The sequence below is a fragment of the Salvelinus namaycush genome, chromosome 7, assembly GCF_016432855.1.
Source record: "Salvelinus namaycush isolate Seneca chromosome 7, SaNama_1.0, whole genome shotgun sequence".
Classification (NCBI taxonomy): domain Eukaryota; kingdom Metazoa; phylum Chordata; class Actinopteri; order Salmoniformes; family Salmonidae; genus Salvelinus; species Salvelinus namaycush.
This window is the reverse complement of record NC_052313.1, coordinates 44,247,674-44,258,969: the sequence shown is the minus strand read 5'-3', so window position 1 is coordinate 44,258,969 and position 11,296 is coordinate 44,247,674. Positions and strand designations below refer to the sequence as shown.

Genomic DNA, 11,296 nt, shown 5'->3' with positions numbered 1-11,296 from the left:
CCTTGTCTGTAGCTTATGCCTGCCCATACCATAACCCCACTATGGTGCACTCGTTGACAACTCGCACTCGTTCACAACGTTGACATCAGCAAAACGCTCGCCAACACGACGCTATACACGTGGTCTGCGGTTGTGAGGACGGTTGGACATACTGCCAAGTTCTCTAAAACGACTTTGGAGGCTGCTTATGGTAGACAAATTAACATTCAATTCATTGGCATCAGCTCTGGTGGAAATTCTTGCAGTCAGCATGCCAATTGTACACTCCCTCAAAACGTGAGACATCTGTGGCAAACTCCACATTTTAGAGTGGCCTTTTATTGTCCCCAGCACAAGGTGCACCTGTGTAATGATCATGCTGTTTAATCAGCTTCTTGAAAGGCCACACCTGTCAGGTGGATGGATTATCTTGGCCAAGTCGAAATGCTCACTAACAGGGATGTAAACAAATTTCTGCACACCATTTTAGAAGAATAAGCTTTCTGTGGTATGGAACATTTCTGTGATCTTTTATTTCTGCTCATGAAACATGGGACCAACACTTTACATGTTGCGTTTATATTTTTGTTCAGTGTATTATCATAATCATACTTTAAATTGTAACTCACCAACATCATCATCATCATCAATTCATTATCACAACCATCCTTTCAATCTAAACTCCCCAACATCATCATCAATTCATTACTATCGCAATCATACTGTACTTTCAATCATAATTCACAACGTCAATTAAAAAGGAGGCAGGACAAGTACAGTGCTTGATATTCTATTGGATGGAGTACATTGTCCTTCACCATCCTGAGTTGTACGTACTTTGTCTGGGGTGTCTGAGTGCATTGTAAATCACATGACCTTCTCTATATCAACACACAGACGCCGTCATCATTGAATGCAGCGAAGCTTGGAAGCAAAGGTGAGAGTGTGCTGCTTTCGCACGAAGTTAGCACCTTATCCGTGATGTTTCTAGCTATAGCCTGCGACATTGTTTTACATTTTAATTTGGCAACGATTAAATTGATTCCTTTGATATAAGAAATGGATTAGCTAGCTTCCCAACGGTATCTGTCAGGACGGATGATCAACAACAGCAGCATAAAAAATAGGCCTACCGTTCGCTAGCTAAACCATCAAAATTATCTCATCGCATTCACTGTCTTGACGGTAAATGTCCTATTTGGATATGACTGACACGTCCTCAATCGAGTCGTTTCTAGTCTAGAAGTTGCGAGTGGTTTCTAACGGTAGGTAGCTAGCTGACAAGCTCCTTCGACATCTGGTAAGCAAAAGAAAAGGGAACTCTTTTCTTGGAAACTGCCAGACATTTTGAAAGGTCGGTTCGGTAATTTGGGTAGCCTTTTAGTTACAGTAGCCACCAACCTAACGTTAGCCATTAAGCTATTGTTGGCTAGCTTGCAATTCATGACTGAGGTGCTAAAGTGTCACCGGTTTGCTCAACTGTTGCGTTAATAAGACTTGTCCTTTCTCTAACTATAGTTTTTTTTGTTGTTGCAGAAAATCTGGTAGTTAACTGGCCTAGACTGGCAGAGAAAAAATAGCTAATGCATCCATGGCCTTGTCTGAATCAGGAAGAACAGCCAAACCGTATCCTAAAAACAAAACTTTTTAGAAAAAAACTGAAATTAACCAAATTCACTCTTCCAGTTTTGCAGAGCCTGACTGAACGTGTTACTATTGCGCAATTAAATATTAACAACAGTAGAGAAGCAAGTTTCGTCATCTTGTGTGCAGATTTCATCAGCCTTACCTAGGCGGCCTCCACATCTTAAATACAAGCAAAACAGAGCTTGACCTGTTATCAAAACAACATTCCTCATGTGTACACTTTGCAATCCTGATGGCTAAGTTTAGCACCACCCATGTGTCACGAGTGTGATTGAGAGAAGCCACAATCTCTGTGGGCTAAATTAGGAGAATAACTATAAAAATATAATTAATGAAAATAGTATATACAAGCCACAGCTGTAGGCTACCAAAGGTGATAGCCTAGGTGAAATAAACATTTTTAGTTTTAGGAAACTTTCTCAGAAGGTTGGGTGGGGCTTTGTAAGGAGATGGGCATGTTTCTTCTCTCTGGTTCTCCTATCCCCATATGGGTGCTGTGATTCATGTAAACCAGAGGAATGCACCTTTTTAATAAATTATCTTGCACTGACTATCATGTGTGATGCAATGCCTGACCTGGCCTGCACAGCCCCCCTACTGCGCTCTCATTCCTCAGGAAATGTCACCATCAAATGCCTGTGACAGTGTGTACCAAATGGCACCCTAATGCTTATGCAGTACACCTACTAGGGTGCCATTTGGGATGCAAAAACAGTGATCGTGATCCAAGAACAGGTGTTGGGATTAGGTGCCAAGAAGCTTCTGGACAGTTTGTACACTGTCACACTTCGGCTGTCTCAGCAACCAGCCAACTCCTTTTCCTGACTGTTGGGGTTTTATCAGATTGGGAGATTCCCTGACTCTTCAGTCTGGTCTTTACGATTGCAGTTTCAAAACGCAGCTAGGTCTGTCTTGTCTTATCTTGTCGTTAAATCATGTTTAGCCTAGCCTAAGGGTTGGGTGGAACAGGCACAAAAGGTTTTGGCAATAACAAAGGTAGGGTTTGGTCAGGACATTGAGCTCTGAGTTATGTATATTGAATGAGTACTGATATGGAGTACTGGATACCAATGGTTTCCACATTTATTTTAATTTTAATGAACTCAGTATGATTTTCAACTTACTCTTAAAGGTTGTAATGGTAGAATGCACAAGGTGCAATTTCGAAATTGGGTAGTGCATAATCAGTTTTCCTCTTGTCATTGCATACACTTAATAGTTGTGAAATCTGTTTGTGAATGTATTGTAATGTTTTAAAAAATGAATAACTGCTGGCTCCTGAGTGGCACTGTGGTCTAAGGCAGTGCTAGAGGCGTCACTACAGACCCGGAATCGATCCCGGGCTGTATCACAACCGGCCGTGCTCGGGAGAGCCGTAGAGCGGCGCACAATTGGCCCAGCGTCGTCCGGGTTAGGGGAGGGTTTGGTCGGGGTGCTTGACTTCGCTAATCGTGCACTAGCGACTCCTTGTGGCGGGCCGGCCGCCTGCAGGCTGACCTCTGTTGTCAGGTGAACTGTGTTTCCTCCGACACATTGGTGCGGCTGGCTTCCGGCTTAAGCAGGCATGTGTTAAGAAATGCGGTTTGGCGGGGGCATGACTCGACCTTCGCCTCCTGAGCCCGTTGGAGTTGCACCGATGAGATGATCGAAATTGGGGAGAAAAAAAGTAGAACTGCCTTAATTTTGCTGGACCCCAGGAAGAGGCAGCGGCTAATGGGGATCCATAATAAATACAAATACCCTAGAGCTATTTATAGCTTGTCAGAAATGTGCAGATCAACTAACCCATGGTCAGCTAACATTGTTTTAGCTAGGTTGTAATGTTTGTCACTCAAATATCACATGAATACACATTAGACAAGGTGTGGTGGATGCGAGATGTTCAATGCTGGAAGGGGGGCCTGAGTGGAAAAAGTTTGGGAACCCCTGCTGTAGCCTACATCAGTCTAGTACTTGTGTACTAAATAACACTGGATTATGTCTAAGCTTACTGTATTCCACTTTGTACAATGTTTGATTGCATGTGTTTCTCTAACATTTTGTTTTCTAATATCTTTCCACGGCCAATCAGTGATAGATCCTGTTGGATTTAGTGTTACTAACATCTTGGTTTTTCCACAGCCAATCAGTGATGGATTCCAAGCCTCGCCGGCTGCCCTTTACGGTGTCCAGCACCACGTCGTCTTATTCTTCATCCTCTTCCCCCTCCTCCCTGGGTTCCCTGGGATCCAGCAGGCTCTATGGAAGATCCAGTGTCCTGAACAGTGATCGATTCACCAGGGCCACGCCCCTTAAACCTGACCTCGACCACCAGGTACTGAACACCGAGGGAGAGCGAGAAAGTGGCAGGTTACATACATTTGCTGACCCTAAATGCCACTTTGTATTCCTTAAATATGTGGCCTCTAGGTCCTGGATTTCAGTGAGAAGTTTCTGCCGGTTAACAATGATAAGAACACTTCAAATGTGTTTATAACCGAAGGGTAAGGCTAGGCAGTTGGGACAAGTTTAGCCTGTTTTCATGAAAACCAATGTTCTCTTTAAAATAAATGCAGTCGAGTGGGTAATTATTTTTCTCCCCCTAAGAACCAGGCTTTCTTTGCTGCCATCTGACTCTTGTCTGTTACTTTCTCTCTTGGTTCCAGTCCTCTTCTCTATTTGGCGAGTTAGCCGTGTTCAGAGAAGGTATCTGTGTACTTTAGCTGGGGCTTTTTATAGGCCAGCCTAGATTCCTGCCAGTGTGTTTTTCAGCCCGCCTGTCCTGTCAAGGACTGTGCCATTAGATAACGTTACGACTGGGCTGTCTGTCTATTTGACTACTCTTCCAGAAGAGTCCTGGGCCCGGCTCAAATGCACAATAAACAACTGACTTAGTTGACACGTTTGCAAACACCTTTTGAGTAGAATGAATGCATTTGATGTAATGAAAAAAGATCAATGGCATTATCTAGCTAGCATGCAAGAATGTAGGAATAATTGGTACAAGAATATTTAGACAAATGCAGTGTTTCCCCGATATTCATTTAGTAGTGTTAGCCTCCTCTGCTAAATTGTTGCCACCATTCCAAATAGAGGCCCCTATTTATTTGTTTGAGTCACTGCTAGTTTAAGAACACGGCAGAAACCATGGCAAAATGTGTAGAATTGCAGGAAATTACTTATATTTATTTTTACAGCCAAATTGTCTTTGAGGGCCTTCAGAATTTTTGGGATTATGCCATTGGCCACACCCACTACAACGCTAACTTTGCCATCGCTGCTGAAAATAGTCCTAGGGGAAACTCTTCTCCTGTTTGTGATGATCTTGGATTTGTACCATGTGTCAGCTACCTTACATTGCTCCATGTATTGACTTGAGCTGACCCCATGTGTTTTCACACCCCTTGTGTCTCAGAGCTCTCGGTTCCTCAGCTCGACCAGGGACTACAGTAGTTCTGACAGCCGCCACTCCAGCTGGAAATCCCCTCTGACTACCTCCTCTGTCTCCTACGATCGCTCCTGGGCCGAGTCCTCACTGAGCAGCCGCAGCAAACTGGTAAACTCACGATAGAACGGGATCTTGTTCATTAGCGCACTAAGCTAACATGTGGAATTGTTTTAAGATGGTCATATTGTGGATCATTTAGCTATTTGATTTAAAATTTTAGGACCCCTTTAGCTATCAATTAAAAAAAAAAAATTGAATAAAATATAGAATTTGGCCTTTACTGTTATAGCCCATAGAAACGAATTGAATAAAACATTTTTATAAATGGCAAAAGACAATCAAAAATGTAACTTAAGGTTTTGACGTGTCTGTCCTATATCTGGGAGATAAAAGAAAGCTTGGTAAATAATGATATATGTTTTACCTATATTTAACCTCTTACCTTCAGATGAGTCCTGTGACACTTCGTAGAGCGACACTGAGAACACCATCGTGTTTGAGAGCCTCCCCTTTCCACAGTGGTCATAGTTTAGACGCTACGTTTCGTGAGAAGACCGTTCCCCCCCCCTTGTTTTTTCCCCGGGATGTCTCATGGTCTGACCAACACCGCTGTAGCTCTGCCACCTACCACCGCAGATGCGACCCAGGCGGATGTGGTGGCTTGAGACACAGCCCGTGCTGTCTTAAACAGACGGATTTTGATGGGGATTTTTAAATGATGTTACTTAGATTAATACGCGCGTCAATAGACTTCAGGATTAAACAGTTTGACTTTTAGGTTTTGATAGTGATATTACTGATGCGCATTGCCAAGTTCCAAGTGCCGTTCAAGTCCGTTTTGTTTCATGTGATGGCATTCTGTGGGTTGTTTTATCAGACTGATTCAGAGACAAGACTGGGGACGTACTCAGGACTTCTCAGCAACCCAACTGATGATGGGGATACCAAACGGGCCAAACTGTCTTATACCAACAGAGCTGCATATACAACAAGCCCCTCCTCCTCTGTGACTGGCTCCTCCTACTCCAGCAGTGTCCTCAACAGAGACTCAGGTATCTGACCCCTGGTTCAAGGGAGAGTTCAAGAGTTACAAATGTTTTCAGTCTCTTTCCTTGAGCCCTTTTTAATGTATGAAAATACCTGGCAAATGTTTTTTTTAAGTGAACTTTTCCTTTAAATATACTGCTGTTAGTTTCCATACACTTGATGAGAGCAGTCATCGCCAAACAATCATCGCCATTGCTTTGAGTGATAATATTTAATCTTCAGTTGTTAACCTTACGACATTGATGAAACGTGTTAATGATTCCTAAATCCTTCGTGGTTTAGCCAACTTATCTTTTCAAACATGCAGGTGAATAACAAACTGGCACCTTGTGTTTAGATTCGTCGTCGTGGAAGTCGTACCGGCCTCTGTCCAGGTCGTCGTCCTCTTCTTCTTCTTCCTCCTCCTCTTCCTCCTCAGAGCCCCTGTGGTCCAGAAGGGAGCTGGAGAAGAGGAGCGAGGGGAGGAGTCTGTCCAGTGTGGCTGATAACACCAGCTATAGGAGCTCCGGACTCACCTCATCCCTTTGTATGTTCTCACACGCACACACACAGTGACTCGTTTGTGTGCATTGACTTACAAACCTATTGGCACATTTACGCACACATTCGGTCATAAAACTGAAACACTTACATACTCGCACGCAAACATAATACTGACACGCATGCAATCGCTAATGTGGACGTGTTTTGTATTTTAGACCGGCCAGACCGGGTGACCTCCACCTATGCCCAGGGGGCCCGGCCCAAGGAGACCCTCTACTCCTCCTCTAGCAGGGAGAGCAGCTCCCTCAGCCGCCACCTCTCTTCCACCTACCAGCGCTCCCCACTGGCCCGGGACTACACCACCTCCACCTCCCGGGCCACCGGCTGCTCCCTGACCACCTCCACCCTCTGCACCGCCAAGGAGCCCACTGAGAGCCCAGAGCCCACTCTAGGAGTCTCCGCCCCCTCTCGTCCCTCTTGGTACACAACCCCCTCAGCAAGACGGGAGGCCCGGGACTCCAGCCCCCCTCCCTCCGCGCCAACCTCCACCCCCAGGACAACCCCGGAGGGTGGCGAGCCATCCGATGGACGTCGCTCCACCCGCCGCCTCCTCTCCCGTCTCTTCTCTCGGCGCTCCAGCCAGGACTCCAGCGGCTCCAGCTCTGGCTCCGCCTCCCGTTCCTTCGACTCGACCGAGGACAGCCCTGTCTCTGGAGGAGAAGGCCCCAGCCACGCACCCGTGGCTACCAGCGAGGAGAGCGTCCGACCCGTAAGCGTGGAGCCCGTTCCCAGAGGCTCTGACGCGGCCCAGGCCTTTGCCTTCCTGAGGCGTCGCAGACAGGGCCTGTCCCCGGTCCAGGAGGGCCAGGCCCAGCGTGCCCCGGAGCCCCAGCCTGGCCTGGAGGCCTGGAGAGGGGGCAGCACCAGTGGTGGTGTTGGAAGTTGTTCTTCAGGTTCCTCCTGGCTGTCATCTTCCATCCGGACCCGCTGCACTCCTCTCTTCTCCCGCCGTAGAAGAGAAGGACGGGACGAAAGCGCTCGTCTGGCGTCCGGTGCCGATGAGGATTACCGTGGTACCCAGTTCCCCCTCAGGAGTGAAGACACCCCCGAGGAAGAGGACGACGACGACGAAGGGGAAGGAGCGGTGGCGGCGGCAGCCTCGGGGGCGATGGGTGCTAGCGCCGCCCTACAGGAGGAGTTGAGAGACATGGCGGGGAGTAGTCAACGTTTGGCGAGGTTCATGAGCAGCCCGCTGTTCCGTGTCCACGACAACGTCATGATCGCCGTGGACATGACGGGCGCTGCCAGGAGCCAACCAGAGGGCCAGGAAAAGTCCACCTCCTCCAGAGACCCTGAGAGACTGAGGAAGATCCAGGAGAGGTGGGGAGGCTGTCCTTCTCTGAGCTTGCTGGGTAGTGGGCTGAACCTGCATGCTTGTGTCCCATCCCCCTGTTGTACATGGCACTGTCCCTGTGTTGTCCATCGTCTTTATTGTGGCCGCACTCGTCTTGCCATTCAAATGCCTGTTTGGATGGACCAACGCTTTAATTATTTTCCTCAGATTTGAATGGTTGATAACTAAATAAACCTCTCTCTCCCCTGTAGCCTGCTGTTGGAGGACTCTGACGAGGAGGAAGGGGACCTGTGTCGTATTTGCCAAATGGGTTTGGAGTCTCCCTCCAACCCTCTGATCGAGCCCTGCCGCTGCACAGGCAGTCTGCAGTATGTTCACCAGGATTGCATCAAGAAGTGGCTGCGTTCCAAAATCAGCTCTGGTAAGAATAACTTTCCTCTCTCTGACCTTAACAAATGATTTTCTGCCCCTCGGTGTATTATGCAGTGATTGCACATTTGCTGCCATCTTTCACTCTCTTGTCCAGGCACTAATCTGGATGCCATCACCACGTGTGAGCTGTGCAAAGAAAAGCTGCACCTGAACATTGAGAACTTTGACGTCAACGAGCTACACAGGACACATGAGCGGGTGAGGGGCCGTTCAGTTAACCCCAGACATCTCCTAGTCAGCCATTATCTAACTGTTAGACTGTGAATGGGGAAATGCGCTGCAGAGAATCACTCCTGTAATGCTCATTCAACTGTAGAATACCAGAATGGGACACTTAAAACCAACTGTTCTGTAAAATGTTATCTTTAAGGTTTAACTGCCTGGGACCCAGTCCTAACTTGAGTGTAACGCATATCTGCAGTTTAAGTGACCACTTCCTTTTCTTTCCAGTCTGAGTATGAGTTCATCAGTTGTGGTCTTTACCTGGTGGTGTTGCTTCACCTGTGTGAGCAGAGGTTCTCTGATGTGCTAGGAGCTGCCAACGACGCCGGGGTAAGAGCCTACACTCGACACCACCATGCAAAACAAATCCTGAACGTCATTCATTTGCACTGTCATTTTGAATGTTAAGCCCAAGGTTTTTCTTTGGCCTCATAATTCACCAACTATTGTATTGTGGGGAAAAAATACTTATTTAAAATGTTGTAGGATTCAGTGTTTAAAAAAACAAAACATTTCCCCATCTCTCGCTCAGTTTTTCAACCTGGCGAGGACCCTTCATGAACACATGGACAATCTTGAAAGTACGTTCTCGAATAATTTCTCCCCAATGCTGTGTACACGTTTTAATAACTTGACGCGAGGCTGTTAGTCACTGTTAATGAATTGATGGGTAAGTATTTGATTATATTGACCTTCTCTGATGTTAAAGGCCCATACGTGTGAAAGTAGAAATCAATTTCTACACGTAGCATGAGGAGAGCTCGGCTAACTTTTTTTGCCCAGCAACACTGCTGTGAATAATTCCCCTTCAGGTAACTATGCACAAGGTCATCTCAGTGGAGGTTATTAGTTGCTTTGATATAATGGTGTGCACTGCAGTATTCATCACTGACAATTAAATGGTCTTAATATTTAACTTTTGAACACCATTCTAAACTAAAAGATACATTTGGAACTGTATTCAAAAATAATGAAATTGACTACTAATAAACTAGTCTCAGGTTTGACTGATAATTGTTCCCTCTGCTGCAGGCTCTTATGGGGAGTCGGATGAAGAGGAGGTGGTTGATACCCGGCCGTCAATCGATTTCTGTGACCTCGATGAAGACCTGGAAGAGGAGTACAATTGATCGGGGGGGGCGACAAGAGTTGAAGGAGTAACCTTCCAGTAGCAACCCATTCTGTTGCTCTGTTTCACCTCATGTGATTTTTACTGAGTGCAATGGCTTGTGGGATTTTTGAAGCCAATGCCAAGTGGACGGGAAGTCACTCCTGACGTAGAGGTAATGATGTCATAGATATGCAGACTGACTTTGAAGTGAACCGAGGTGAGGAAATGCTTTATATCCCCCTTATTGTTAATTTCCCCTTTAGGTCTCCAGATTTGAGTGCGCTTTATTCCGTTAAAATGCAAGATATCTTTTTGAACTGTTATACCACGAGTGCTTTAAATGTTACTGCTCTAAAAAAGCAGAGCTGTCCACCGTGGTGAGATATTGTGTAAAAAAGAGATGGAATCCTGAACACCACTGGTTTGTTAGTTTAGCGGGTTGGGAGAAGGGAAAGGGCTGTTTCGGGGAGAATCTATCAAGAAGTGGCAAATTATCCCTTTTACTGTTTTACTGTTTTTCTTTTCCTATGTGAATTTTCCTTTTTTGAAGTTTTTCAAAAAATAATGTGAAAGAAAGTGTCAACTTTACTTTTCACAGCTGAATAATTGACAGTTTGTTCTGTTTTTCTTTGTCTTTTCAATGTCTGTAGTATGAAAATGCTGTTTTGCTTCCCCCTGAAACTTGTTTTCATTTAATTAATGCAATAAAGTTTTGAATGTACAGCTGTTTGCAGGCAACATTTCATTTAACAAAACTGAACAAGGACACTGAAGTTAATATAGGAAGTAGGGTTAACAATCTGTTAATGTAAGCCATTTCAACAACTGTTGCTCAAAAACCTCTATAGTTAAAAGAACACGGGGAGCTTCTCAATTGAGGTAAACTCCACCCTCTTCTCTGTGACCCGGAAACCGGTAAGTGGTCGCCATATGTAGAAGTGGCAATTCCTTAAGTTTAACGGAGGAATTTGCTCCTCGGTAGCCTCCTCCGGCCGAAGATACTTTGTACCCTACTGAGGAGAGTTTTGTATTCTTCCTCACCCCCTTCAGGATTAAATGTTTTTTTCGAAGGCTAAAAGCATGCACACGTTTAAATGATACACTAGTAATCTTTATAAAATGTCTGGCACAACTAGCTAAATTTGTTATTACCACTTTACGTTTTTGGATTCCTCCTGTAAACGTAATTTGCATGACATGCTACTGGCGTCGTTTCATTAAAGTGCATTTGTTTCCTCGACCAGGTTGTTGAGCAAATGTTATTGGCAAGATTTGAACCTATGACCTGGTCCCTATCCCACTGCACTAGGGGTGTGGAAGGCACAATCCGTGTTAACAGCTTCAAATCTGTTAAATCAAAGTTAGGTTAGTAGATTAGAAATGTATTTAGTTTATAATGTACGGTTGGAAACAAGTCGCAATTGGGATTTGAACAAGTAACTTCGCAGGTCGCAATCTGCGTGTAATGCCCTACCAACCGTAAGCCTATTTAAATTTTTATTATACAGGCATCTGTAAACTGCCCAGTGGCATGTCACAAGCTCTTCCCACTGAGCTTTCATCCAACCAATCGCATTAGTTCAGTCTGTCAGAG

The 11,296-nt window shown here is 45.4% G+C and overlaps 1 protein-coding gene across 5 annotated transcripts; it reads left to right on the top strand.

The window, feature by feature from the left end:
- The first annotated feature begins 813 nt into the window (after window positions 1-813).
- LOC120051290 (E3 ubiquitin-protein ligase MARCHF7-like) lies at window positions 814-10,425 on the top strand. 5 transcript variants are annotated; one of them, XM_038998078.1, is made up of 11 exons: window positions 814-916; window positions 3,748-3,940; window positions 5,021-5,161; window positions 5,931-6,105; window positions 6,438-6,626; window positions 6,799-7,963; window positions 8,189-8,358; window positions 8,464-8,567; window positions 8,820-8,921; window positions 9,124-9,172; window positions 9,624-10,425. In XM_038998078.1, exons 2-11 carry the CDS (start codon window positions 3,758-3,760, stop codon window positions 9,719-9,721), a joined length of 2,376 nt encoding a protein of 791 aa, XP_038854006.1. In that variant the 5' UTR covers window positions 814-916; window positions 3,748-3,757; the 3' UTR covers window positions 9,722-10,425. The 5 variants fall into 5 exon arrangements, with proteins under 5 accessions (XP_038854006.1, XP_038854010.1, XP_038854007.1 ...); XM_038998079.1 differs by lacking the exon at window positions 814-916 and adding an exon at window positions 925-1,164; XM_038998080.1 differs by lacking the exon at window positions 814-916 and adding an exon at window positions 1,222-1,244.
- Window positions 10,426-11,296: the final 871 nt, after the last annotated feature.